Source organism: Tauraco erythrolophus, chromosome 3 (assembly GCF_009769465.1).
Source record: "Tauraco erythrolophus isolate bTauEry1 chromosome 3, bTauEry1.pri, whole genome shotgun sequence".
Lineage (NCBI taxonomy): Eukaryota > Metazoa > Chordata > Aves > Musophagiformes > Musophagidae > Tauraco > Tauraco erythrolophus.
Genome location: NC_141467.1, coordinates 47,591,744 through 47,619,210, shown reverse-complemented (window position 1 = coordinate 47,619,210; position 27,467 = coordinate 47,591,744). Strand labels below are relative to the sequence as shown.

General features: G+C 41.7%; 1 protein-coding gene across 2 annotated transcripts in view; it reads left to right on the top strand.

Moving 5' to 3' along the window:
* ANKRD12 (ankyrin repeat domain 12) overlaps positions 1-21,795 on the top strand; it is a 70,993-nt gene extending 49,198 nt beyond the window's left edge. For both annotated transcript variants that reach the window (XM_086608571.1, XM_086608572.1), the window contains 5 exons: positions 2,981-7,683; positions 14,925-15,023; positions 16,629-16,772; positions 19,978-20,073; positions 20,390-21,795. In XM_086608571.1, the coding sequence (XP_086464697.1) occupies positions 2,981-7,683; positions 14,925-15,023; positions 16,629-16,772; positions 19,978-20,073; positions 20,390-20,575 (5,228 nt within the window). In that variant the 3' untranslated portion in view covers positions 20,576-21,795. The remainder of the gene's footprint in view (positions 1-2,980; positions 7,684-14,924; positions 15,024-16,628; positions 16,773-19,977; positions 20,074-20,389) is intronic.
* Positions 21,796-27,467: the final 5,672 nt, after the last annotated feature.

Genomic DNA, 27,467 nt, shown 5'->3' with positions numbered 1-27,467 from the left:
TCTTTTGAGTAAAAGAATTTAAGTGAATTGAAAACTGACTGAATGGCCAGGCCCAGAGAGGGTGGTGATCAGTGGCACAAAGTTTAGTTGGAGGCTAGTAACTAACGGTGTGCCTCAGAGGTCAATACTGAGTCTGGTCCTGTTTAACATGTTCATCATTAATGATAGGAGTAGAGCGTACCGTCAGGGAGTTTGCTGATGACACAAAACTAAGAGGAGTGGCTGATGCACCCAGGGGTCATGCTGACATCCAGAGGGGCCTCGACGTGTTGGAGAAATGGGCTCACAGGAACCTCGTGTAGTTCAACAGGGGAAACAGGAAGTCCTGCACCTGGGGAGAAACAACCCCAAGCACCAATACAGGCTGGGGACCGACCATCTGGATAGCAGCTTTGCAGAAAAGGTCCTGAGGGTCCTGGTGGACACTAGGTTGAACAAAGCCAGCAATGTGCCCTTGCCACAAAGACGACCAGTGGTGTCCTGGTGTGCATTAGGAGGAGTGTTGCCAGCCGGTCATATCCCTGGGGCCCTTTTCCACCAGCCAGCTTTCCAGCCACTCTTCTCCAAGCCTGTAGCATTGCATGGGGTTGTTGTGACCCAAGTGCAGGACCTGATGTGTAGCCTTGTTGAACAAGCCCATCGATCTAACCTGTCCAGATCCTTCTGTAGAGCAACTCTCAAGCAGATCAACACTCCACCCAACTTGGTGTCATCTGCAAACTTTGAGTGCATTTGATCCCCTCGTCCAGAACATTGATAAAGATATTAAACAGAACTGGCCCCAGTACTGGCCTGGGGAACACCACTTGTGACCAGCTGCCAACCCAACTGGATTTAGCTCCATTCACCACCACTCTTTAGGCCTTACCATCCAGCCAGAGTTTTTTACCCAGTGTAGCGTGCGCCCATCCAAGCCCTGAGCAGCCAGTTTCTCCAGGAGAATGCTGTGGGAAACAGTGTCAAAGGCTTTGCTGAAGTCTGGGTAGATGACATCCACAGCCTTTCCCTCATCCCCTAAGCAGGTCACCTTGTCACAGAAGGAGATCAGGTTAGTCAAGCAGGACCTGCCTTTCATAAACCCATGCTGACTGGGCCTGATCACCTGGTTGTCCTGTACATGCCATGTGATGGCACTCAAGATGATCTGCTCCATAACCTTCCCCGGCACTGAGGTCAGACTGACAGGCCTGTCATTTCCCGAATCCTCCTTCCAGCCCTTCTTGTAGATGGGCATCACATTTGCTAACCTCCAGTCAACTGAGACCTCCTTGGTTAGCCAGGACTGCTGATAAATGACTGAAAGTGGCTTGGTGAGCACTTCTGCCAGCTCCCTCAGTGCCCTTGGGTGGATCCCATCCAGCCCCATAGACTTGTATGTGTCTAAGTGGTGTAGCAGGTCGTTAACCATTTCCCCTTGGATTATGGGGGCTTCATTCTGCTCCTTGTCCCCATCTTCCAGCTCAGGGAGCTGGGTACCCGGAGAACAAGTGGTCTTAATATTAAAGACTGAGGCAAAGAAGGCATTAAATACCTCAGCCTTGTCCTCATCCTTTGTCACTGTGTTTTCCCTCGCATCCGATAAAGGATGGAGATTGTCCTTAGCCCTCCTTTTGTTGCTAATGTATTTATATAAACATTTTTAATTGTCTTTTACGGCAGTAGCCACATTAAGTTCTAATTGGACTTTGGCCCCTCTAATTTTCTCCCTGCATAACCTCACGACATCCATGTAGTCTGCCTGAGTGGCCTGCCCCTTTTTCCAGAGATCATAAACACTCCTTTTTTTTTCTTTTTATATAAAAAGCTGGTAGTGCAGAACTAGTAATACGTTCTGGGCGCTACAGATAATGTGTTTTATTGATACTGTGTGGTTGAAAACTATGTTGTTACTATGTTGATACTGTGTTGTTGAATACAAAGTTGCTGAGAAGCCCCTGGGCAAGCCGTGCGTCTTAACCGTTGTGTACCGGCAGTTGATCCACAGAGGATCCTACTGGAAATGAGGGAGAACCTGCAGTAAAACTTTTTTTTTTTTTTCTCATTCAAACTTTTAATGAATTGAAACTACTTCATTGTTTTTCTTACACTATTATTTCAAATTGTTCTGTTACTTTTTATTCAGTATGTCCAATCTTTAGTCTGTGGTACGGAGTATTACAATACTCAGTTCTTTTTAAAAGGCAAACTGATAGATTCAGCTGAAGAGGCTGGACTTGGAACCATATTTGGAGGGAACAATACATCCAAAAATACTTTTTAAATATTTTTGAGTTTTAGATTTTCATATTACCAGGTGTTGATAACACTCTGTTTCCTAAAATTTCATTTTATGAAGAGTTGAGCGGTTTATGTTTTGGACTTGCAAGTCCAAGACATCCAGTACAACATACTTGTTCCATGCTGTGCACTTGTATAGCAGAGACCAGTTGCAGTGAATTATAGCATAGTCTACGTTAGGCTGTCCATATCAGGTGCATAAAGATTCATGAGGGAATTTCTTTACACAAGGAGCTCTTTGTCTTTTAAGCATAAAAGCTTATCTGCCATTGAAACATGACAAAAATAGTTCAAGTGTAGGGACATAGTTTAGTTGTTAGAGAGCACAAGAGTTGCTGAATTTCTAGAGGAATGAGTCATCATAGTAAGATGTCCTTGAGAAAGAGTCAGGTTATGCAGGAATTATACACAATAGATAGATGAGGTTTACAGAATTTGTTAGATTGAGATATAAATGCTAATTAATATTTTTATATACCTGAGCAAGAGCTGTAAAGGGTGGGGAGCACTTTGGTTTCATGACCTCTTGTTTTCTCTTAAAAAGCTTAATTCTAATGAGAAGGTTTATTGTGTGTTTTGAGTGTTGATTTCTTTTTTTTGTTTGTATAGCAGTATGACTGCCAAACTGAACTATTTTCTCCTGAACTAAAGTGTGAAGAATGTCCCATCAATATTCAACTAATTTTTGGTTTTCTTACTCTAGATTCTGAAGAAGCTCCATCTGTAAATCCTTCCAGTGTAGAGGGGAATGTTGATTCAGAAGCAGAAAAGGACTCTGTAGCCAAAGACAGCAAACAGATGGTCCCTAGTAAGGCACCACTTCCATCTGCTCTTGATGAGTATGAGTTTAAAGATGATGATGAAGATGAAATGAAAAAGATGATCGATGACAAACATATTCTTAGAAAAGACCTAAGGAAGGAGGATGAGACTGAAGTTGAAAAGAACAGCTTATTCGTGAAACAAGAAAAAGTTGTCTTTTCAAAATCATTTAAAAGCAAAAAGCAGAAACCATCTAGAGTTCTGTATTCAAGTTCTGAAAGTTCAGATGAAGAAATACTTCAGGACAAGAAGATAGTCTCTCCGTGCTCTATTTCAGAGACATCGAATTCTGATGTAAGAGTGAAGAAAGAATATATGGTTACAAATGAACACAAGCAAAAAGGCAAAGTTAAAAAGAAAGTAAAAAATCAGAGCAAAAATAAAGAAAATCAAGAGCTAAAGCAAGAAAAAGAAAATGCTAGAGTAACAAATGTAGCTGTTTCTGGGTTAGATTCTTTAGATAAAACTAGAGAGGAAGAAACCTTTAAGAAGTCTTTCACTTCAAAAGAAGATTCTTCTTTACATCTATTTCATATCACTGCCGGCAAATCTCCAAAGCATCCCTGTGGATTAAGTGAAAAGCAGTCAACACCATTAAAGCAAGAAAACACCAAAACTTGCTTATCGCCAGGAGGTTCTGAAGTAACATTGCAATCCGAATTAGTTCGGTATGATCACAACACTGATTCTGAATATCTAGTAGAAAGTTCTAGTGGCAAATCTTGCAAGCACAAAGAAAAAAGCAAACATCATCAGAAAGATTTTCACTTAGAATTTGGTGAAAAATCCAGTCCTAAAATAAAAGAGGAAGATAATAACTCAACATTTGAGAATTCAGAGTATACTATGAGAAAGATTGACAAGGAAGGTAAAACACTTAAAAAGCATAAATTAAGGCACAGAGAAAGAGAAAAGGACAAGCACAAAAAGGAACAGGATGGGGAGAAGGAAAAACATAAACATAAAGATAATGTTAAAGAGGTTCAAAGAAGTATTGAATTTGACAGAGAATTTTGGAAAGAGAACTTTTTCAAAAGTGATGAAAATGAAGATATATTGTTAAATATAGAACATGAATCTCTTTCTTCAGACAGAAAATCCAAGCTAGAAAAAGCTGTGGCAAAAGAAGAGAAGTTAGTTAAGGAGAGACAGTTCCAGAAAGAAAGAAATGCTAAAGAGGAAAGAGAGAAAGAGAAGAACAAGAAGGAAAATGAGAAGTTTCTCAAGGATGAAAAAATAAAAGATACAAAAGAAGAAAAAGATATTTTGCTTGCAGATAAAGAAATTGAATTGTTCTGCTTTTGTGTTAAAGATGAGGCAGTCAGTGTGCATGTAGTAGAAAAAGAAGCAGATACGGAAAAGCAGGAAAAGAATTTAAAGGAAAGTAAAGAAAAGACTGAAAAGCGAACCTCAGCCAAAGAAAAAGATGTTGAAAAGATAGAAAGAAAAAATGGAGAAAAAGAGAAAAAGGTAAAACATGAATATAAGATGGAGAAAGAAAAAGCAGAAGTAAATGAAAATACAGAGAAAGTAAAAGAGAAGCCAAATTTCCAGCAAGCAGAAAGATGCTATAAGGAAAATGATAAAATAAAAAGCACGGGTACTCTTAAAAAACTTGATGACAAAGAAAGAAATAAAGAAAAAACTGATAAGAAGCATGATAAAGAAAAGGCTGATAAAGACAGACATTGGGCTGAAAGCAAAGAAAAACACTGTACTGAAAGAAAAGTCAAACAGTCTGAAAAAGAATCTGAGTATACTAAATCAGAAAAAAGTAGAACTAAAGACAAAGAAAAGGAACTTGAAAAAAAAGACAAATCTAAAGACAAGGAGATCTCAACAGTAGCAAGCTTAAAACACATGCAGGAGGAAAGGAGATGCAGTGCTACAGAAAGTAATAAAACAGTGCATGACAAACTCTCATCTTCGAAAGAAAAAACAAAAGACGATTTGTTGAAAACTCCAGATGGTCGAGAGAAAGATAAAAAAGATAAAGATATAGACCGATACAAAGAGAGAGACAAGCATAAAGATAAACTGCATCAAAGTAGTTTACTTAAACTGAAACTTGAACATGAGAAGCTTAAGCCTAAACCAGCTCCTGCACCAAAGGATGCTCGACCTAAAGAAAAAAGATTAGTCAACGATGATTTGATGCAAACTAGTTTTGAAAGAATGCTTAGCCTTAAAGATCTGGAAATAGAACAGTGGCATAGAAAACACAAAGAAAAAATAAAACAGAAAGAGAAGGAACGTTTGAGAAACCGCGCTTGTTTAGAACTTAACAAGATGAAAGAAAAACCAAAACACTCATTAGCTGAAGTAAAAAGCAAAGAACTGATTCGTTCAAAAAGCTCAGAGTTGCCGGATGTTTGTATGAAGGACAAACAGCAGAAAGACGCTACAAGTAATAGATCACAGTCAGTAGATACGAGGAGTGTCAATGTTATAAAGCCTTCATTGGTTTTAGATAATTTAAATAGATCCCCCAAATCAGAAAGTGAAAAGACAGGCCTGAGCTCCAGATCAGTGTCCATGGTTTCAATTGCAAGCTCTGAAGATCCTTGCCATACCACAGTAACTACTCCAAGGCCTGTAATTGAATATGATTCAGACTTTATGCCAGAAGTTTCTGATTCCCAAATGTCTTTTTCGCAATCATCGGTTTTGGCAAGTGCCAAATCACCAGTCCTTCTTGAAAAAGAGACTGATGGTCTTGCCGAGTTGCCAGATCGCATTAAGCCGCCTTTCGCAAACAGGCTCCCACCAGCGTACATTAGATCAGCATCTGTTGAAGATGTTAAACTCGTTTTAAATGAGTGTAGACCTGTTGTAGAGGTTCGAAGATGCAGCATGCCTGCTGCTGTTTCTGAACACAGCAAACAGCCTCGAATATCAGAAGAAAATAATCAGAATGCTGCGCTCTCAGTTCAGACTTACACTAGCACTTCTCCTAAACTAGAACTACCATGTAGCACGCTTGAAAGAGATTTTCAAAGCAGTATGTCTGGTTCGAAGTCAAACTTCACGTCATCCCCAACTGGAGCTGTTAGCAACAAGCAGGCAACAACGGGTACAAGTACCATTAAAAATATTTCTCACCTGAGCCCTTCAGAAGACTATAGTATGCATTTAGAGCCATGTAGTCAAAGTGGTGTGACTCAACAAACCAAACCATGGGATGTGCCTTTTGACAGACTTCATTCATTAAACAACGAGTTTAACAGCTCAGGTTATGGTGTATCAGAGCAAGATACTAACACTGCTATAGCAATGCATAATTCTGAAAACAAGACATTAAAAGAGCAACAAGTATCTGAATTTTTGCCTCAGCATGCTGAAATTAAGGGAAGTTCCAGTTCTCAAGAATCTGCATCAGTTTTGCCTTCACAGTCGCCTTGTTCTTTACCTATCCAGCCACTCCCAGATGTGTCTAAACACATGTCTTTACCAGGCATTAGCAGTCAAGATTCATCCTTCATACAACAACAAAAACTAGTTCAAACTGCAACTTCTACTTTGGATACAGATGCTACTAGTACCAGAGAGCTGGAAAATGCTTTTTTCCCTTCAAACGTTAAGAAGGCTGATGCACCCATTGTTGTAAATTCTGAGAGCTCTGCAAAGGATATTTCACAGAGCTATGAAAGGGTGAATGATTTACCTACAGTACCGTTAGAAAAAGATATTCCCGAAGGTGATAGCAGTTCACAATTAAATGGAAGTTCGTGCACATTCAGTAAAGTTGTTTGTAAGAATGCTCAGAGTGAAGTGGATAGTAACACAGCAGATACTTCAGACATTAGAAATGAAAAAGGACAACAAGAAAAATTGGTTTCAGTGCACATTACTGATAATAAAGCTGACATTGATCTCTGTGAACTGAGTTCAGGAATGTCAAAGGGAATTACGAACGAATCAGCTAATAAAAAACCCTGCACTGCAGACAGAGAAAATGCGTTGACAGATGATCCACCACAGTACTCTTCTTTATCTAATTTGGAAAGTGGTTCACAACAGATGATACAGGAAGAGATGCATAAATACAGCCAAATAGTTAAACTAGAAGAAGAAATTGCTGAGGATCAGAAGGTGGAACAGCAAGAAGTACCTCAAAGAATCACGAGGAACAAAGCAAATATGCTTGCTAACCAGGGTAAGCAGAATCCTCTTGGCTGCACGCAGACATCAGAAAGAGAGTCTGAATCATCAGTGTCTCTGAAAGCAAGGATTAGATTAACTGAAGAGGATGATGCTCAGGTACATCATCCGCGTAAAAGAAAGGTGTCGCGTGTGCCTCAGCCTGTGCAAGTGAACCCTTCTTTACTGCAGGCTAAGGAGAAAACCCAGCAGTCGCTGGCAGCTGTTGTTGATTCTTTGAAACTTGAAGAGATTCAGCCATACAGTTCTGAGAGAGCAAACCCGTATTTTGAATACTTGCACATAAGAAAAAAAATAGAAGAGAAGCGTAAATTACTGTGCAGTGTTATTCCTCAGGCACCTCAATATTACGATGAATATGTGACCTTCAATGGCTCATACCTGCTGGATGGCAATCCCTTGAGCAAGATATGCATCCCAACTGTAAGTAACATGATCTTTAAATGTACAGTACAATGGAAGGCATGTTTTGGTTTTATTTTTGTAACTTTCGTATTCTTCCTAACTTGCTTCTGAATACTTGTGCTGAAAATAGTTGGCATATGTCAAATTAATATTGACCAGTAATGTCATATTTAAAGGCCTCATTAAGTGGAAAGATGAACAATGCTTTCACAGTCATTACAAGATAAGCCATCACGTATAACACCTGTAAAAGGCACACAAATATTATATTTCAAAGTATTTATTACTGTAAAGCCTACCAAGTAAGCTGTTGAGAGCTTCTCCAAATTTCTGCTGGGAATAATTTGCTGAAAACCAATTATTCAAAGCTGTTTCATTTGGAGGGGGGGAGTGAATGTGCAGTGCTTCAAAATATTAAGTCCATCACAGAAAATTTTAAGTAGGAGAGTGCCTGCTAGCTATCTCAGTTTCTCCTTAATACTCTGAAGAGCAGGAGATGTAATCTGCTGTGTCCTGGCTTTTGTAATACATCAATTTATAGGGTTCTGAATTTTGTTTAGTAATGTAAATTTCTTTTCCTTTTCACTGAAGAACATCCATAGTTCAGGGACACTTGCTTAGTTCCAAGCTTTCCATAGTTCTGACTCAGGCATATTCCTGGTGACAGCTGTGAGGAGATCTGTGCAATGCAGGACATAATTGCCTCAAGTGCAGTTAATAATACGAGTTGCTGTGGAAGTGCCCCTGAAGGCGTCTCACAATAACACGGTCGCTGCTGGTCTCTGTGTTGAGGTCAGCATCATCATGGTAGCACTCGAGTTGTTCTTCCTTTCTTTGTTCTTCAGCATGCGTGATTCTGTGCTTATTGTTCTACGTGGGAGACCCAAAACATTGTGCATTGAGGGTTTTCTGAAGTACTGTTACTCCTGGGAGTAGGAGGTTTTCTTTTATCTGATCCACCTGAACTGCTCTAGTTAGTTCTGAGGTAAAGCGTAGTAGCTTAAACCTGTTGCAATGGTAATAGTTAAGACACGTAATAGCTGAAATAGGCTGACACGGCATATTTGATTTCCTAAAGTAGTTTAGTTGTTTGACTGATGTACAGCAGCTTGGTAATGTCAGAAATCAGTATTTGATTGTATGCCCATTGCTTAAGATGTGTCAAGTTGGGAAAAGTTTGAGTTCAGGAGGAATGGGGAGAATATCTTAATCTTTATATGGAAAAAATACCTACTAAACTGAGCCGTTTATGTATATGAGATCTCATACGCACGAGCCAAGCATCCGGTCTTCAGCCTCCGTATTTCTGAATGGACTAGTTATTGTTGTCGACTCATTTAAGATAACTCGCCCCTGCTTGGCATATTGCCTTAGCTTTTTCCAATAGAGTTGAAGATTATTTTGGTTAAGCAATGAACACAAATTTAATGTGTAGAAGTAAATGTAAAAACGTTTGCTTCATTCTGGAGGCAGTCATAATCCCCCATATAAGCCGTGTCTTCTCATTTTTTCACTATGCCCCCTATGTCTGCCCAAGAGAATTAATACAAGTACCCTCTTCACGTTAAGTGAGTTCTCTCTCATTTGGTGGTGACAGCAGTTCTCTGAAATTAGTAGATCAGTTACATTCTGAGGAAAGATGTGGGTAAGATGACCCTTTTACTTGGTCTGTAAGGGCACTAGGATGTTCAGTAGGCTGTGCTACCATGTACCAGGCTGTCAGCCTTCCCTAGTCTGCAAATCTTTCTCCATAGCTTTTGCAGCTTCTATAATATATCTTTATCAGTGGAAGCAGAGATTTATTTTTTTTTTTAATAGCAGCTGCTAGTCAAGTACATACTGTTTCCAAGCTACAACTTACTGCCTTGGCATCACACTTCAGTGCTTAATTTGGGATAAGCGGAAAGCAGAGAAGCACGGCATGTATTTTTCCCTGGCCCATCTTCTACCTGGGCAATAGAATTCATTTCCCTGTCATAAATAGCGATGCGTATAGGCGCTATAAGAAAGGGAGGGTTATTGACTTGATATCAAAAGCACTGCCTCCTACTTCCTTCCTGTCTCTCTTGCTGTGTGTAACAGGGACTCCGCAGTTCATTAAAATAAATTTAGGTAGCGGGGCAGTGCAAATTCTTGGATAACTTAGTTACAGAAAGTATCGGAGATGAATGCGTACTTCTCATTACCAATGGCTTTTAATTACTTGTTGAAAAGAAAAACCTCTAAAAAAAGTTGATAAAAATGTGAATACATACTTGAAGGATTACAGTTACTGATTTTTGTCTTATTTACAATTCTGGGTTGCTTCCCTACACACGCATGTTCTGGTGATACAGATGTTTGAAGTTGTTACTTGTTTTGTATATGCTTTCATGGTACTATTAATCTTCTACAGTTGTAGAAAGAACAGGTGGAGCTTTTTATTCCAGGCTGTTAGGAGCAAAAGGAAAGAAAAAAAAAAATCTGAGAAGCCAAAATAAATCATTAGTAAATTGGTGTTTATTTCCATTAGGAGTAAAGTGTAAAAAAGCAGCATGAGTTTTAATCGAAGGAGGGAGATATTCTAAGCGCTTTAGTTTTGTTTGTGTGAAAAATCATCTACAATACAGCTAAATGCTTTTGTTTAATTACTGTCACTTGTGTAAATACACAATTTTGGTAAAATTTCTCATGTTTCTTTCCAGAAAGAAGATACCATTTTGAAAATTATTAGTAGTTCAGATTTAACTTCTCTGCAGAGCTTGCTTGTGTATACAATTTCATAGCTTTAGTTTGTCACCATTGAAAATCGCAATCATAATAGTTCCTATTACAAATACCATAAAAAGGAGTATTTCTAAACCAGAGATCATTTCATGCTCAGAAATGAATGTATGTTTGTGTATTGTACACATTGTCCAACAATGTGAAAATAAGGGCTATGCCTAGTCTCTCTACAATTGTGAAATATTAATAACATGTATGTGTCGTTATGCATATAATGTATAATTTAATAGGCAACTGGAAAATGGCCTTTCTGTTGGGATTGGTTTTTAAATTTTTCCTTTTAAGGTTCTTTAATGATTCTCTGTTAACTTGATTTTTGCCTCATTAATTTACATAGGTTCTTAAAAAGTAGATACTCTTTTTTTAAATTATTCCTGTATTTTAGGTATCACTGTGTGAAGGTCTACGTGAAGACAATATATTTAGCTCTGAGACTCAGAATAGTTTGTGTGACATGCTCTTCTCCGCATTGGAATTTTAATGATGCGCTATAGTTTATCTGATGACCTTCAAATGTCCTGTAGGTGGGAACCAGGAGATGGTGCGCTTAAGTTTGATTTCTGTAGCCTTGTTTATATACTGTACTTTATAACTCGTCTCACCTAAGGCTGTAAGGACAGTCACATGTGAATTGTGGCTTCCCTCTCACCAATCTAAATACAAAATGTAAGACAGGAGACATCAGGTCAGTTCAAAACAGAAGGAAACAATCTGAGTCTTCTAAGTGAGTAAATTTAAATTGTACTTAGCTGTGTTGCCTTTCCGTTTGCTACATCAGTATGTCCTGCAGGGTTCAGCTGTCTTTATCTGTACTGCTTCTTGAGAAGAGATACCAAAATGATTCATTTCCAGCTTCCGATGGCTATCTAGCAGATACGTTTCTAGAAAAAAGGGATTCTGTCCAGTCTCTATGGCGTTGCTGTAGAAACTTAAGTGGTAGAAGCTTATTTTAGTGGTGTTACCATAAACTTGCTTTCTAAATGCATGAAATATTACAGGAGTAGAGCAGGCCAGTTGATTTAGGTGGCATGGATGAGGGGAGGTAGAGATGTGGGAAAATAATTGCGGAAAATTTGTGTATACCTGAATCTGAGTTAACTTCAGTGTTGCTCTTCTTTGAAATGGGCACAAATGAGGATTGAAGGTTTGTAGAGTGAGGAGCTGGTGTTCTTGTAGTTGTTATGAAGGATGCGAGGCATGCAAGAAACTTTATTTGATTTTTTTTTTTTGTGTTGGAGATGGTGAGAGTATGTCTTAAATGTCGGCTGTTACCCAACAAACCTGTTCCAATGGCTGCCTTCTGGTGAAGTGGAGCAAAGAGGTGAAAGGCTGAGTTCTGTCTATTTTTTTTCTGGATGGTTTCTCAGACTGGGATTAGAAAACGCTTGAGAAGGCAGGTTCCCTTTGTTTCCCTCTCTTCTGTATGGAGTCTTGGTCCTTAAGAAACTAGTTTGATAACTTATTTTGGTTATAAAAGAAACTGAGGTCACCTTTTCTCTGTGGCATTTGGTTTCATGCTCTGTTCTTGCAAGTCCAACATACACGCTTGTGTTTTCCCTGCACACTTTCTGCGTCACTTTACTAACTGTCTCTTTGACTGGAAGAGCCAAGAGGCTCCTCTGGCTGTTGTTGCCTTGAAGCCTTTAACTTCAGTCTCCTTTGAGACCAGAAAGTTAATTTCCTTTGTCTGAATTCGGTGCTGATTCACAAATTGGGATTTCCAGCAGTTGGTGTGAGACTATTGAAACCCTCTTTGCAGACTTTAAGGATCCGAGGCTGTTTCTTCCTGTGTTTCTAACAAGAGAGGAAAAAAATCGTAATTTCATAGATTACTGTGAACGAACTCAGTCCTCTGAATCACAGAATGTTAGGGTTTGGAAGGGACCTCAAAGGATCATCTAGTCCAGTCCTCCTGCCGGAGCAGGACCATCTAAATCAGATCACACAAGAACACGTCCAGGCGGGTTCTGAACATCTCCAGAGAAGGAGACTCCACAACCTCTCTGGGCAGCCCGTTTAGCTTCATGTTCTGGAAGACAGCGTAGGGCTGACAGGGGTGAAGCGCTTATGAATGTATCCAGAGGCGGCGGAGATCCCTGGGATCAAAACGCCCTGTATCTGCCGCGCCGGCAGCCTTTCTCGCGGCCCGCGCCCAGCGCCGCGCAGACCGGCCCGAGGGCTGCCGGGGTCCCGCCGCGGAGATGGCGCCGCCCCGGGGGGTCCGGGCCGGGCTGCGGCCCGCGCGTCCGCCTGCTGCCGGCAGGGGGCGCGCCCGGCCGGCGGGGGCGCGGGGTGGAGCTGTGTGTCCTTCAGCTGCCGGTTGGGAAGAAGGCTCCGTGCGGCTGGTCGGGAAAAGCAGTGATCTAGTAAAGCGTTCCGGGATCCCGAACAGGCTTTTAATAAAAGCTGCGGTGTAACTGCAGCTTCACAGAGGCAGCGCTCTCTTAGGCGTTCAGATAAAAGTCCACACGAGTTCGTTGTCGAGGTAATTAAGTCCTTTCCAGTTGTTTCCTACGGTGTTGATTCTTATTTCTGTTGCAAAATTTAAAGGAACAATGCTTTAAAGGAACAATGCTTTATAGTATTTGGAATTGTTCAGGTGATGCGGATGCTTGCCGGCTCTGAAATTTTTGTTTCTGGGTAACTTAGCTGCATAAACTCGGAGAATAGTTATTGACAGATTGCTTATCTTGCTTTTCATGCTGTGTGCTTCTCTATTAACAAAAGCACTGAGATTTTTGACAGATCTTTCTGGGTTTAGTAAAAATAATTAAATAAAGGCATGGTGTTACTGCCAGCATCTTGTCTTACTTTAATGAAAGACTATGAGAGCACTGTTGGATTGTGCCCTGAATGCAAAGTTTCCAGGTAAAACTAGGACTCCAGAATATCTCAGGCTGAACTTAAACATGTGGAAACCCATTATGATTGAAACAGTTTATTCCAGTAGGTGCTGTGGTTTGGAATTTTTTGGTGTGTTTGTTTGGTTTTAGTACTGATTACTTATACAACATGCCGTATGCCATAAAGGTTACTCACTGGTTTGGGAGTGAGTAATTCACTTTCATTGAGAGAAGTGTAGTGTTATCTTGCTTAGTAGTTTGAAACATGAAGGAATTGAATGTCATTTTATACCAAATAATAAGGAAAGAACTGCAACAAGTCATTCAATAGGTTCTTTAATTCCAGAGACATTGGCTAACTTCCAGTTGGGGAAAAAGTTGTCCTGAAATAATTTTCCAAGATAACAATAATTGAATAACTTTGGTTAAAAGAAAACTTTTGTGTTTCTGGAGTGTATAGGTGCACGATTGATACTAGTAACACAATGTGTCCATGTTTTCATAATGGATTTATTTTTTCTCAATGGTTGCAGGACCCATATTATTGAATAGAATTATTTATGTTTATATGTTTGTGTTAGATATGAGGCAGAGTATAATACCTCTAGGTATGTATTTCAGCTATGGTTTGTAGGTATCAGTGGTAGTAAGCAGTACAGGCAGTATTTCATTTAGTTTTGATGAGTGTTTCCAAAGCAATACCAATGCTTTTAGATCTAGCAATTGTTAAAAACCGTGCTGAACTCTCAGACAGAACTTGCACAGAGAAAAATAAACTTTGGGTGAAGCCTTAAAACTCCTAAGATGTTTATTAGTTACCTCTCAAGACACATCTGATTTTTGCACTTGCCATGAGGCCTCCAGGTGCGTTTTCAGAGTTTGTCGTGCAGCTCAGTCAGGACAGTAATACCAATTGTTTACTATAATTGACTAAAACCGCAAAATGTTTAGAGTGCAGACAATCAATAACAGTGTTGGTAGCTAACTCAAGTCTATTTGATTTGATTTTTTTTTTTAAGCATAAGCGTTTAAAAAAATTTACTTGAATAAGTGATAGGAGGAGATGCTTTTCCAAGCCACTGCTTGGGGCTCTAGTGCACTTTTTGTGCTTGTCTGTGTTCTGCGTGACTGTGAGATTAGGAATATAGTTGGTTAGCTTTTGTGCCATATAAAATAGCAGTGGCACTGTATAGATATATCTAAAGTGACTTAATTTTTTACTGGTATTTTTCTTCTTCTTACTTTGCTTTTGTATTTGGCTAGGCAGTTTTTAACCTCTCAAAATGAACATCTGTGCTTTAAAGAGTCTTTAAAATTGAAACCGAATTGTACTTTTACTATCTTCTAATGTATAGCTCTTATAAAGAACAGCTATGGCATGCTGACAGTGACTGGTTAAAAGCACTAAACAGTTTGAAATGCCATTTCAGTCACGTTTATTAACTTTATGAATAAGAATCCTTAAAACCTTTTATTGCAAATGGATTGAAGTCACATAATTAGTGGAAGGTACAAAACTCTCATATTTTCCCTAAAAAATACCATGCTTATGTTTTTGGGGTTTTTTTAAATAAATGCTCATATCATACAGACAATGTTAAACATGTTAAATATATATTCATTATACCATTTATAAAACTTTTTCCACAGATTACACCACCTCCCTCACTGTCGGACCCGCTTAAGGAACTATTTAAACAACAGGAGGTTGTAAGGATGAAACTACGTTTACAGCACAGTATTGAAAGGGTAAGACTAAAGTAATTTACTTTTTTATTTCCTAACTTCAAGCTTAGTTTTTTTTCTTTTTCTATGGATAGGCTATATTTTGCTCAATTTAATGAAGCTTTAGAAGTCATCTGCCTTCTATCTAAATTTATTAATTGGAGAAACTTGTAAATACAAAAAGAATTTGTTTGGACAACTGTTAGCAAGAATACTTTTGTCGGTAAGATAGCAGCTTTTTCCTGTTAATTGCTCTAAGATGTGGCCCACATTTTTCCCAGGGACAGTGGGGAGTGGGAAGAAAGCTGCAGACTCTAGTTTTGAAAACTAATAGTGGTTGTAGACTAAAGAGCCAAATTGACTGAGTTAAAAGAATTGAAGCAAGAGTAAATTCTTTATTCATAGAAGACACATGTGGCTCTCAGACCAAAACATTATTTGTGATATTCTGATTGCAAAAACTGCCCAAAATTGAGCTAGAACTACATCTGTAGGCTTCACTGAATTTGAACACAGAAATTGAGAAAATATTCCTGGTTTAAGGGTGTTCTTTATTTTAGGTTGCCCGAACCTTTTTCCTTGGCAGCCTAGATTGAGATGTCTTGTCAGTGTTGTGAGACAGATTGCTTGTGGACACGGGCAGGACCCCTTTCTCACGTAGAATGTATCTTAAGGGTTTCCACAGTTATACGAGCAGCTGGCTCATTAAAACCTGATGTGGTAGTTTTTTGATTATGTTGATTTCAATGTGGCCTAAGAAACCAGTTGAGGGAGGGATTTTACTTGAATTTGGTATTTCGGTGTAAAGCTAGGTATAAAATAACAAGCACAAAGAATTTAAACATGGTTCAAGTTTTGACTGAAAATAAATTAGTTGTAACCAAAGGAAAGATGTTGCTTTTTCTGTTTTCCAGGCTTTTTATAATCCACCTTCTTTTCTTCTGATAAAAATTAGAGCCATTACGTTGCAAAGCAGTAAGCACACGCATACATTATTTTATGTCTTATAAAACTCTGCATATTTTTAGTTACTTTGCTCAAATAGATTGTTCTTCAAATCAAATCCACTTTATACAACTATAAGTCAAGTTTGGCCAAGTAAGCTATATTTTCTTGTCTCAATTCAGGAAAGAATCTTTGTCTACCTATGGATTTCTGGAGTTTCTACATGTTGTTTAAAGTTATCCTGCAAATTATATTTCTGCTTCAGTTTGGCCATTGTGCCTGGCATGACAAGCATGTGACAAAAATCTTAATACAGTTGACACTCATAAACCTATGTCCCAACCCTGTGCTCCTCATACCTTTCATCTTTCATCTTTTTCATTAACTAGAACTTGCCTCAGTAGCACTAAGTGGAAAATCTGGATATGACATTCGGCTAATGGTGGCAGAGGAAAAGGTGTTTTCAGTTCTTACCTTCAGGGAATGCTTTTTGCACTATTGAGTTGAAATTTTGGATTTGATTAGATGAACAACCGCTCCTCCCTCCACCAGCTCTTTTCTCACACTGTTCAAAAGTGTAAGCCATGAAAATAAATGTTTACATGAATGGAAATTTCTATGAATCAAATTGAAATGCTTAATTTACCAAATGTGTATTTATATGTTGATATGTTATTCAATTAGGAAAAGCTAATTGTTTCTAATGAACAAGAAGTCCTACGTGTTCATTATCGAGCAGCGAGGACGCTAGCTAATCAAACACTACCATTCAGTGCCTGCACTGTTCTGCTGGACGCCGAGGTTTATAATGTGCCTCTGGATGCTCAGGTAAAGAGATGTATTTCAGACAAAAAGGTCTTTCAAGCCTGACTCAAAAGGAGTGTTTGGAGAGAATTCTATTCCCCTATTGAAATTGTCATTGATTTGTCTTTAATTAAGATTTTGCCCATTATATATAGATTGTTACTTTGATTAGGCTTCATTTGGGTGTACAATAACAGGAGAATATGGGTCCGTGTATGCCGGTTTTCCTTTTTGTACCGTATCTGGTTTTCTTTCACCTCCAGAAATTATGAGAAGGATAAAACGAGGACATTACTCTGCTGGTTTTTAAGAAATTGAATTTTAATCAGGACATATTTTGGAAGCTTACTGATATAACTTAAACAACAACAAAAAATTACCAGAATATGAGATTGTTTTGTCACTAGTCTGGAATGTAGTAGTGTGTGAAGAGATGAGATTGGTTCGTGAAATTTGGAAACGTTTTGTGAAGATATTCACGTAATACTTTTTTCCTCCCTATAAGGCAGTCATTAGAACTGTTCCATAAAAAAACAGATGACCAACAGTGAAATGTTGAACGCTGCCAGATGAAATTATTTTTTCAATATCATCTCAAGCTCCATATTATTTGCATGCTTAACGTTGGTATTTAGTTCCTGCTGAAAACCTAAAATGAGCAGTATACTTTATAACCTGTGTACCTTTTATGGACTACCACTCAGAGGTTTGCTGCAGCCATGCTCTAAGAGAATATAATTTCATGGTGTCTGTATTTTGTGAACAGGTCTGCTAACTAACAAAAATGGAAACAGCATTCAGAACCTGTTTCAGTGGCTGTGATGGGCGCATTATGCAAGGAATAAATTCGATGTTGCGGATGTAATAAAAGTGTCGATGCATTGGATGTTGGGCATTTTAAAATGAAACGCCTACATTTCCGACATATGTGGAATTCTACTTTAGTCCTGGAGCCCCTTATAGAATTATTACAGCACCCAGTGTTTCCTCAGTCTGCTATTACTTTTTTTTTCCCCCATCTTTAAAGAACTAGAGTGATGCACAATGAGGTAATTCAGCAGGAGATGGCAGTTTTATGGAAACTGTTCTCGCATTTTAAGCTTTATATCCACAAACTTTTAAATCATCGTTTTCTTAGTATTTCTACCTGCTAGGGCAAAAATGAGATTTTTCTTTTTTGTTAACAGTCCAAATATCATCACTCTTAGTTCTGAAGTTCAGAATGTCCTTTGCTTTTTTCCTGCCCCAATTTAGAGGCCCTGAGCTTTTTAGAAATTTGAGATACATCTGAGTTACATGTGTAACTGCATTTTTATAATTAATATTTTACAATTGATTTTAAATAAGCTGATTCTGTATTTGAATTCTGTGAAACAAAAGGAATCTTTGTTGAGGGAGAAGTTGTTGTGGTTGTTTCGCACACCCACTCCCCCTGCCCCGGCATCGCCGCCTTTTTGACCATCTGTTTAGTAACAGTAGTAGTAAAATGCCTCTGCTTCCCTCTCACCACCTCAACAGCTTTGTGTTTCAGTCTATGGTAATTTTGCTTAGAAGATGATAATACTGCACATAACGTCCAGTAAAGTATTAAATATATTTTTTATTATAATAGAAATCAGTGTTTTAAACTACCATCTTGCTTTGATTTAAATTTCCTTCATGGGAAGAATGTAGATGCCTAAGAAACGATTCTCTTGTAATGCATTCTGGCATTTTACTGTTACCCTGCTAGCAACTCTTAATTTTGTTCTACAATGGAGAAACATTTCTGATGCAGTTTTTCTTGTACTTGAGCAAATAGCTAGGAAAGATTTGTAAGCAAACATCTGGTTTATTTTGCAGGAAACTGACCACCTCAGAGCTGTTTTTATGGGATGTCTGGGTCTGTGGGGGCTTGACTTTATGGCTTGACTGTAGGGCTGCACATGTTGGGCAGACCTGGGGAACTGTACTCCGTAGTCATATGGGCCAAACAAAAGATGGGGGAGGAGGGGCAATGGATTTAAACTGAAAGAGGGGAGATTTTGATTAGATATAAGGAAGAAATTTTTTACATTGAGGGTGGTGAGGCACTGGAACAGGTTGCCCAGAGAAGTTGTGGATGCCCCATCCCTGGAAGTGTTCAAGGCCACGTTAGACGAGGCTTTGGGCAACCTCGTGTAGTGGAGGATTTCTCTGCCCATGGCAGGGGCGTTGGAACTAGATGATCTTTAAGGTCCCTTCCAAACCCTAACCATTAAAAAAAAAAAAAACAAACCAAAAACCAAGTTTCTGGTGCACAGACTGTTAGCTGGTCACAGCCCACCTGAACGTCTACAGTGCAGGGTTACAAGATCAGCATTGTGGGAGGGCTCTTTCTACACCAGCCTGTTCAGCTGTCCTTCATAAGTGAAATCTCAGCTGTTTTCTAGAGATTTCAGTCTTTGCAGGTTTTTCTCCTGGTTTTGCCCATTGCTACAGTGTTCATATTCCTACGGTGTCTTTTTTTTTTCCTAAAAAAAGTAACAGCAGCTTGTTCTATTTAGTGATTATTATTTAAATGCTAAACTGGCATAGTCTCACTTTAGGACTATGTATAGAGTATCTAGTTTCTCACAATGGGCAGATGTGACATTCTAGATTCTTATTAAATAGTTTTGTTTTGTTTTTTTTTAAATAATTCTTTCATTGAGCAGGACATTAAGATACATCTGCTCACTTTTTTTTTTTTTTTAATCTACTTGTGGGGATTTTGATGGTAAAAATAATTTTTTATTGTTGGTTTTGAATACTTGTGTAGCCAGGTAAGTCAGGCTGCTTAAGTTTTCCTTTATTAATGTTTTTGCTTTTCCTGAGGGAATATTCATTTAATTTGTTGCTGAATTTTAAAGAGAACAAAGAGATAGCAATTTTGTGGAAGGATCTGCCTTGTACTGATTAAGACTTTAAGGCATAAATCTTTAAGCCTCCTACTCTAAATATCAAAAATAGAGTATAGCTTGAGGGAATCTGAAAATACCCATTTTCAGTGAGCAGCTGGCTCACAGTGAAAGTGGTGGTCAACATATATGCTCATATATACCTTGATACTTTGACTCAGTGTTTATTTTTCCATCTGAAGCATTGTTTATGAAGGTCCCACAAAGTAGGTTTTATGTTGTAAAGTATGCTTATAGGCTTTATATTTTAAAGTATGTTTAAGACTGAATCATCAAATAACTTACAGTTTGAATAATTTTTTTTTTTTCAGGCTGATGACAGCAAAACATCAGTGAGGGATCGATTTAATGCAAGACAGTTTATGTCATGGTTACAGGACGTTGATGATAAGTTTGACAAATTAAAGGTACGCTTCTTTGCATTTCCACTTAAAAAAACGAAACCTCTAATGTCGCTATGAAGATGGGATGAGTAAATAGTAGATTTGTATGCAGTATCATAGGCTATTGTCGAGGTTTTAAGCGCAACATAAAGAGGGGTCTAGCAGTGTAAAAAAGCCCTAACTTCTGTTGCTATATAGCTTAAATAATCTGAAAGCTTCTAAATATGTAGTGGAGAAATTACTTCTACCAGAAAAGCTCCTAGATATTTTTTCTATTTTCAAACTTATTGCAATATTTTTTTCAAATATTGACATAACTTCTTTCTCAAATTTAAAATAGACGTGCCTTTTGATGAGGCAGCAGCATGAAGCAGCAGCTTTAAATGCGGTACAGAGACTGGAGTGGCAGCTTAAACTACAAGAACTCGATCCTGCTACTTACAAATCTATCAGCATTTATGAAATTCAGGAGTTTTACGTTCCTCTCGTTGACGTAAATGATGACTTTGAATTGACGCCAATATGACAACTATAGCATTGTCTGTCTCACCCTTTCCCTTGGACAACTAGAAGCTGAGGTGCAGTGATACACGAAGATATTTTTCTTTTAAGACAGAGCACTTAATTCTGTGGAATACTACCTTTCTCAATAACTCACCTGTTCCTTCAGAGAAGTCTGTCACGGGTTCTTGTTCAAACACAGAAGACTGATGGATGCTAATTTTCAAGTCAGTTGCCCAGTAAATGCCGTTACCTGGATTTTAAAATTGCCTCTAGCTTTAGAGCTTACTGCTGAAAAAGATGATGAAACATGATGAGTTAACAGCGCTGGAAGCTGTTAGTAACTAAAACAGCCACCAAAAAACAAATGATACTTAAAATCTGTTATAGAGCTTTGTGTTACGAAACTTCAGTAACAGGTGAACTCCCACAGAAAAATGATGAAAAAGCCTGTGGAAGAAAATGTAAGACTTGGAGGAAAATAGTCTATTAATCTTATTGTATTTTGTAAATTACTGTACAGTTTTCTTTTTTTGAAAAAGATGTAATATTGTCTTCATTTTTAAATAATTTATTTTATACATATTGTGCAAATGTAAATAGTCTTGTAATTAATGTTCAAACCTGTATAAAATAGATATTTTAACTGTAAAACTGTTTTTGTCTAATGTTTTATTGGACCAAAGTTGTAGTTTTTATTAAGTGTAGAGTGTTCCTGGTTGGCAGTCCTTTTTTGTATGGCATGTGTTTGATTTAGCTGCTTGTTTCATCACCATGACTGTAAAAGAATTGAAACTGAACTGTATTGCATGCTTCACAGAACTCTTAACTCCTTTACTTCAATAACTGATACCTAAACAATTGTGATATTTACAAAATCATATTTCGTATTAGTCTGCTGTTGTAATGCCATACCTATGACTTACTATACTGAAAATATTTTTGTGTAAAACAAAAAAAAAAACCTTCTGCTCTTATATGGTGGTCTCATAATAGAGCCTATTTTTTCCAACAAAATGCCTTTGAAAATTCTTAAATTGTACATTGTCTATTTTAATATTAATCTATGGAAGGATATGTAAATAGTTGTAAATATAATGTTTAATAAATTTTATTGGTCATGTTATTAGTTGGAATTTCTTAATATTGTAACATTTGCTGTATCAAATCTTAGCATTCCTGAAATATAGGAGACTCAATGAAACTAAAAAAATTCCCGTGTTGTGAAATTTAACCCTTTTTTTATTCTTAGTACTGTTCATGAGCAGTTAATTATTTATTAGTAGAAGGTTACAGATATTCATGAAAAAGATTTGTTACCCACTAATCCATAAATTATTCAAGAATGCTTGGGATCTGATGTCTGTGAAATTACTTCTGAAAGAAATGGGGCTTAGGCATGAGACTGCTTACCTGGAAAAGAGATTTAAAGTGCTTGGTTTGGACTGATTTTTAATTACTAGGTGAACTACTACAGAGAACTTACTCCTCCTGCTTGTAGGAACGCCCAGGGTACCCTTCTTGTCATGGAGAGTGAACGGGCAGTGAACAAGAGGCCATATGGACAAGTAGGCTCCTTCCCATGTGCACATCACTGCTCTTCCCAATCAGGAATAAAGTAAGAGTAACTCAAGCATAGTAAACCCAATAACTATGTAGTTCCTGCCCGGTAATTTTTTTTCCCACTTTTAATTTGTTAGGTGCCTGTGGAAGAAGAAGTTGTACCTGCTTTTATATAGGAATATCTTCCTGACATTGCTCAGAAGAAAGGGCGGAAGGAGGATCCGGGGAACTACAGGCCTGTCAGTCTGACCTCGGTGACGGGCAAAGTCATGGAACAGGTTATCTTGAGTGCTATTAATGAGCACATACAGGTTAACCGGGTGATCAGGCCCAGTCAACATGAGTTTATGAAAGGCAGGTCTTGCCAATCAAAGATGATTTGGTCTTGCCAATCAAAGATTTCTATGACAGGGTGACCCGCCTGGTTGACGAGGGAAGGGCTGTGGATGTAGTTTTCCTTGACCTCAGTAAAGCCTTTGATACAGTTTCTCATAGTGTTCCGGTGGAGAAACTGGTAACTGCTGGCCTGGATAGGTACACCCTCCTTTGGGTTAAAAACTGGCTGGATGGCCGGGCCCAAAGAGTGGTGGTAAATGGGGCTAAATCCGGCTGGAGGCCGGTCACCAGTGGGGTTCCCCAGGGCTCAGTGCTGGGTCCAGTTCTGTTTAACATCTTTATCAATGACCTGGATGAGGGGATTGAATGTACCCTCAGTAAATTTGCGGACGACACCAAGCTGGGAGGCTGTGTCGATCTGCTCGAGGGTAGGGAGGCCCTTCAGAGGGATTTGAACAGACTGGATCGTTGGGCTGAGGCCAATGGCATGAGCTTTAATAAGGCCAAGTGCAGAGTCCTTCACTTGGCGTATAAAAACCCCAAGCATCGCTATAGGCTCGGGGAGGAGTGGCTGGAGAGCTGCCTGGCGGAGAAGGACCTGGGGGTGTTGGTTGACTACCGGCTTGATATGAGCCAGCAGTGTGCCCAGGTGGCCAAAAAGGCCAATGGGATACTGGCGTGTATCAAGAATAGTGTGACCAGCAGGAGCAGGGAAGTGATCCTGCCCCTGTACTCGGCACTGGTGAGGCCGCACCTGGAATATTGTGTCCAGTTTTGGGCCCCTCGCTTTAAGAGAGATATTGAGCTCCTGGAGCGAGTCCAAAGAAGGGCAACTAAACTGGTCAAGGGGCTGGAAAATAAAACTTATGAGGAGCGGCTGAGGGAGTTGGGGCTGTTTAGCCTGGAGAAGAGGAGGCTGAGGGGAGACCTGATTACGGCCTATAAATACTTGAGAAAAGATGGTGGGGAGGTAGGGGAAGGGCTCTTTACATTAGTGAAGGGTGATAGAACAAGAGGAAATGGGCATAAGCTTAGTCAGGGGAGATTCAGGTTGGATGTTAGGAAGTATTTCTTCTCTGAAAGGGTTGTCAGCCACTGGAATAAGCTGCCCAGGGAGGTGGTTGAGTCCCCATCCCTGGATGTGTTTAAGAATAGGGTGGATGAGCTACTTGAGGATATGGTTTAATGGGGATTAGGGATGGTTGGACTCGATGATCTCTAAGGTCTTTTCCAACCTAGAAATCTATGAATGAATCTATGAATCTATGAATTTAAGATGTACTGAGGAAAATGCAAATGTGATGTTCTTCTGAAAGTAAAATGTTCTTCTGAAAGTAGCTGTAAAATTTTAAAATAATACAGAAATCTGTATTATCTATTTAAAAAGACAAGGAAAAAAAATGGATAAAGCTGCAAGGTGTTAACAACTAGTAAGCGGGTATGAGTTTACTTCCATCAGATACCTAAGAGTAATAAAAGGTAACGTACATAACTGGAAGTGGGAGGACCTAATACAGACTTTAAATTAAAGTATGGGATATGTGAAAAATTAAGAGTATTTCATAAAGGACAGAAAAGATAAAATTGGGTTGCAGGAGTGTTGGCTGTGTTAGGCAAGAAGTGGGTGACAAAAATCATAGAATCACAGAATGGTGCGGGTTGGAAGGGACCTCAAAGATCATCTAGTTCCAACCCCCCTGCCATGGGCAGGGACACCCTCCACTACACCAGGTTGCCCAAAGCCTCATCCAACCTGGCCTTGAACACTTCCAGGGATGGGGCATCTACAACTTCTCTGGGCAAATAATAAAATACTTGAGGTGGAGGAGACAGACGGGCAGATTGATAGGTGGAACTTGGTGCAGTTGTGCAGTGTACCTCGGTGTGTGCTCGGAGAGGGAAAGGACATTGGAGTCTGCTGGAGCCACAGCTCCACCAGCCAGGGAGCAGGGTGGCATTGGGGTGCCGTGGCAGCTCTGCGCCCCACACGGCAGTAGGAGCAGCCTCCCATGGGTCTCACAGGGCTGGGAGGAAGGTGGGGGTTTGAGTGTGTTTACTTGTAAAACAAACAGTTCATTCTCTGGAAGTATGAGCAGAAACATTTTTGTGATAATTTAAACATATTTTGGCAGTATCCTATCTTATAATGAGATCTGAAGACAGATGTTTCTTAGGTTTAGCCTGTGTTTTCTTTACAAGGAGAGACGATTTCCTATTACCAGGGCCTGTGAAACAGATTTTTGCTTTTCCAATTTAAATTATGTAGTAAGAATTCAGTTGCTCAGAGAGGACTGTCCAAGCGTTTCAGTCCCTTAGACAATGATCTTCTAGTTTCTCTGATCTGAATCTGAACCCACTCGTGGGTTTTTGGTGTGGGTTGTTTTTTCAAGTTTTCTCTGTGGGATGGCACCTTGTGTGTTGTTTAAGGACACTCTCCTTTGTATTTCTCTTAACAAAGGGGTGTGAGTTAGGAGGGATTGAGACTTGCTGGGGATAAGGCCGCATTTCCCTCGCCAGGCTCTCGTTGTCTCCTGGCAGGCCTGAGGGCTACTCGGGGTTTCTGGCTTCCTAGCCAAGTTCCCCCCGCGCTTTTATTCTAGGGACTAAACTCCTTACCTTGCGGCCCCTTGCAGCCTGGATAAGCACCCACCCAGCAGCGTTTGTGAGACCCTGAGCGCGGCTGTCCCACAGCCCGCGGTCCCTTCCCCATCTAAGGCTGCCCCTGCCCTGCCCCCCGCTGCGGCGCCTTCCGAGCCACCTGCTCGGCCGGGCGCGGCCCCGGGGCACCTTCTGCTCGGTGACCGCCAGGCTCGCGTCCCCCTGCAGCGCTCCAGCGGAAAAGCCTCTCTGCTTCCAGCGGCCGTTCCCCCCAGCTCCCTCTCTTCCTTCTCAAGCCTTGCCCGGAGCCCTCCGGTGCGGGGGTGCCTCCCCAGGCGCCCTCCGCTCCCCGCGGCAGCCACTCCGCGAAACCCCTGCGCTCTGCTCCTCCCTTCCCAGCTCTCCCGGCCAGACCTGTCCCCTCGCAAAACCTCCGCGTTTGTTCCCTCCTCTCGCTCCGGGCGTGAGGGGGGTGACGCTGAGCCGTTCACGCTGGAAGACTCGGCCTCTCGCAGCTCGCCCAGAGGCAGCCTCCTCGGCCGCGCCCCTCCGCTCCCGTCCCGCTCCACAGGGCCGACCACGAAGCTCCCACCCGCCGGCTCCTTCCTTCCCCCCGCGTCCCGCTCCGCGCAGCCGCTTCCCGCCGGGGCGGAGGGTCCCGGGGCGCGCTGCCGGCGACGGGGGGAGGGTCCTGGCGCCTGACGGTGCCCCGAGGCGGGGCGATGGGAGGCCGCGCCGCCGCCTCCGCGCTGCCTGCGGCCGAGGGGGGAGCAGCGGGCCGAGCTCGGCGCGCGGTTGCTGCCGCCGCCGCCTCCGGAGCAGCGAGAGCCGCCGGCGGAGCGGGGGGTGCCCGGCCCGCGGCGCCGTCCGGTGAGCTCAGCCGCCGGCGGAGCGGGAGGCGCGGCGGGAGAGGTGCGGGCGGCGGAGGGATGGAGCCGGTGGCCGGGGAGGAGGCGGCGGCGGCGGCGGCGGGGCCGCGGCTGTTTCTTTGTGGAAGGAAAGTTTCGGTGCGGCTCGGCGCAGCCGCCCCGCTGCCTGCCGGAGAAGGAGGAGGAGGAGGCCGGGCTCCCCGCCGCCGGGAGGGGCGGCTTGCGGCGGCGCTCCCCGTGCGGGGCCCCGCCTGCCCCGGGCCGCCTTCGCAGGGGGGTGCGCTCCCTGTCACCGGCCTCCCGAGCCCCCGGCAGTGCCATCTTTGGAGCCCGGGCCTCCCGGGAGGCGGCGGGGAGCCTCGGCGGGGAGGGGGAGCCGAGCGCGGGTCGATCGCCGGAGGATTTTTGGGGTCTTTTCCGCCCTGGGTGCGAGCCCGCCGGTGAGGGAGAGCGATGCTGAGCCGGGGCCGGGGGGAGCCGTTGCCGCCGAGGCGGGCTGCAGGAGCGGAGGAGGGGTGGGCGGGCAGGGGTGGTGCTGCGGAGGGACGGGGGAGATGCCGGATAAAAGTCTCGGGAAGCAGCGGTCGGTGAAACGAAAATACAGCGGTGGGGTGCGCCTGGGGAAGGGGAACGTGCGCGGTCAGCCCGGGCCGCCAGCGCATCCGAGCAAGGGCGCTCCTGGAAACGGCACCGCTCCGGCTGCGCTTCTGGGGAGCCTTCTGTGTAGAAGGCGACCACGGCCCGTCGTCGAAACGCCGCGGTGCGTAGTTAGAACACGCCCGGATCGCCCATCTGGGCGAGCGTCGTGCTTGCCTTGGCTGCTCCCCGCCGGAACGCAGCGCCCGGGGGGTTCGGGCCGTCTCTGGTTGAAGGGAAACTTTGTTTGCGGTGAGCAGCAGGGAGGGTACGCGGTGACCCCCTGCCGAGGGGAAGGATGCCGTGTTCTCCGTGCGAGCCCCCGCGTTTTGGGGGGGCGTTCCCTCCCGATCCTGCATGGGTGCGGATGGCGCTGCGCCCGGCGCGGAGAGATCCAGGAGCATTTAATAAGAGTTGTAAGAAAAGCTGATCTGGCACAGGCTTTGAACGTCCAGATCGTGCCTTATTTACGTGTTGGCTTGGTTTTCTACTTTTTTGTGTTCGGATATTGCTAATTGAGGGGTGGCGGGTTCTTCTGAGTTCATGAAACAGAAACACGTTTCCAGATACAGAAAGAAAGAAACCCCGTTAGCATTAGTGCCCCGTTAGCATTTTTTTCCCTCTTACGAGAACAATACAGGTTCACTGTCAGCTTGCCCAAACACGGGCTGCCTTTTATTATATACTGGTACGGTGCCTACTGCAATAGGGTCTTCTTTTGAGTGGGTTCACATGCTCAGCACAAGTGAGAACTCGCTGGCACACGGCTGATGGTGCTATATTTGTAACAAATACCACCTGCTGGGATGCCGGGTTTTCACAAAGGAAGAAAGGTGGAATGCTTTGAACAAACCGCGTCCTTCTGTCTGTTTGAAGTAGCAGATGCTCGTGTCTCTGGTTGACTTCAGTCGCTTG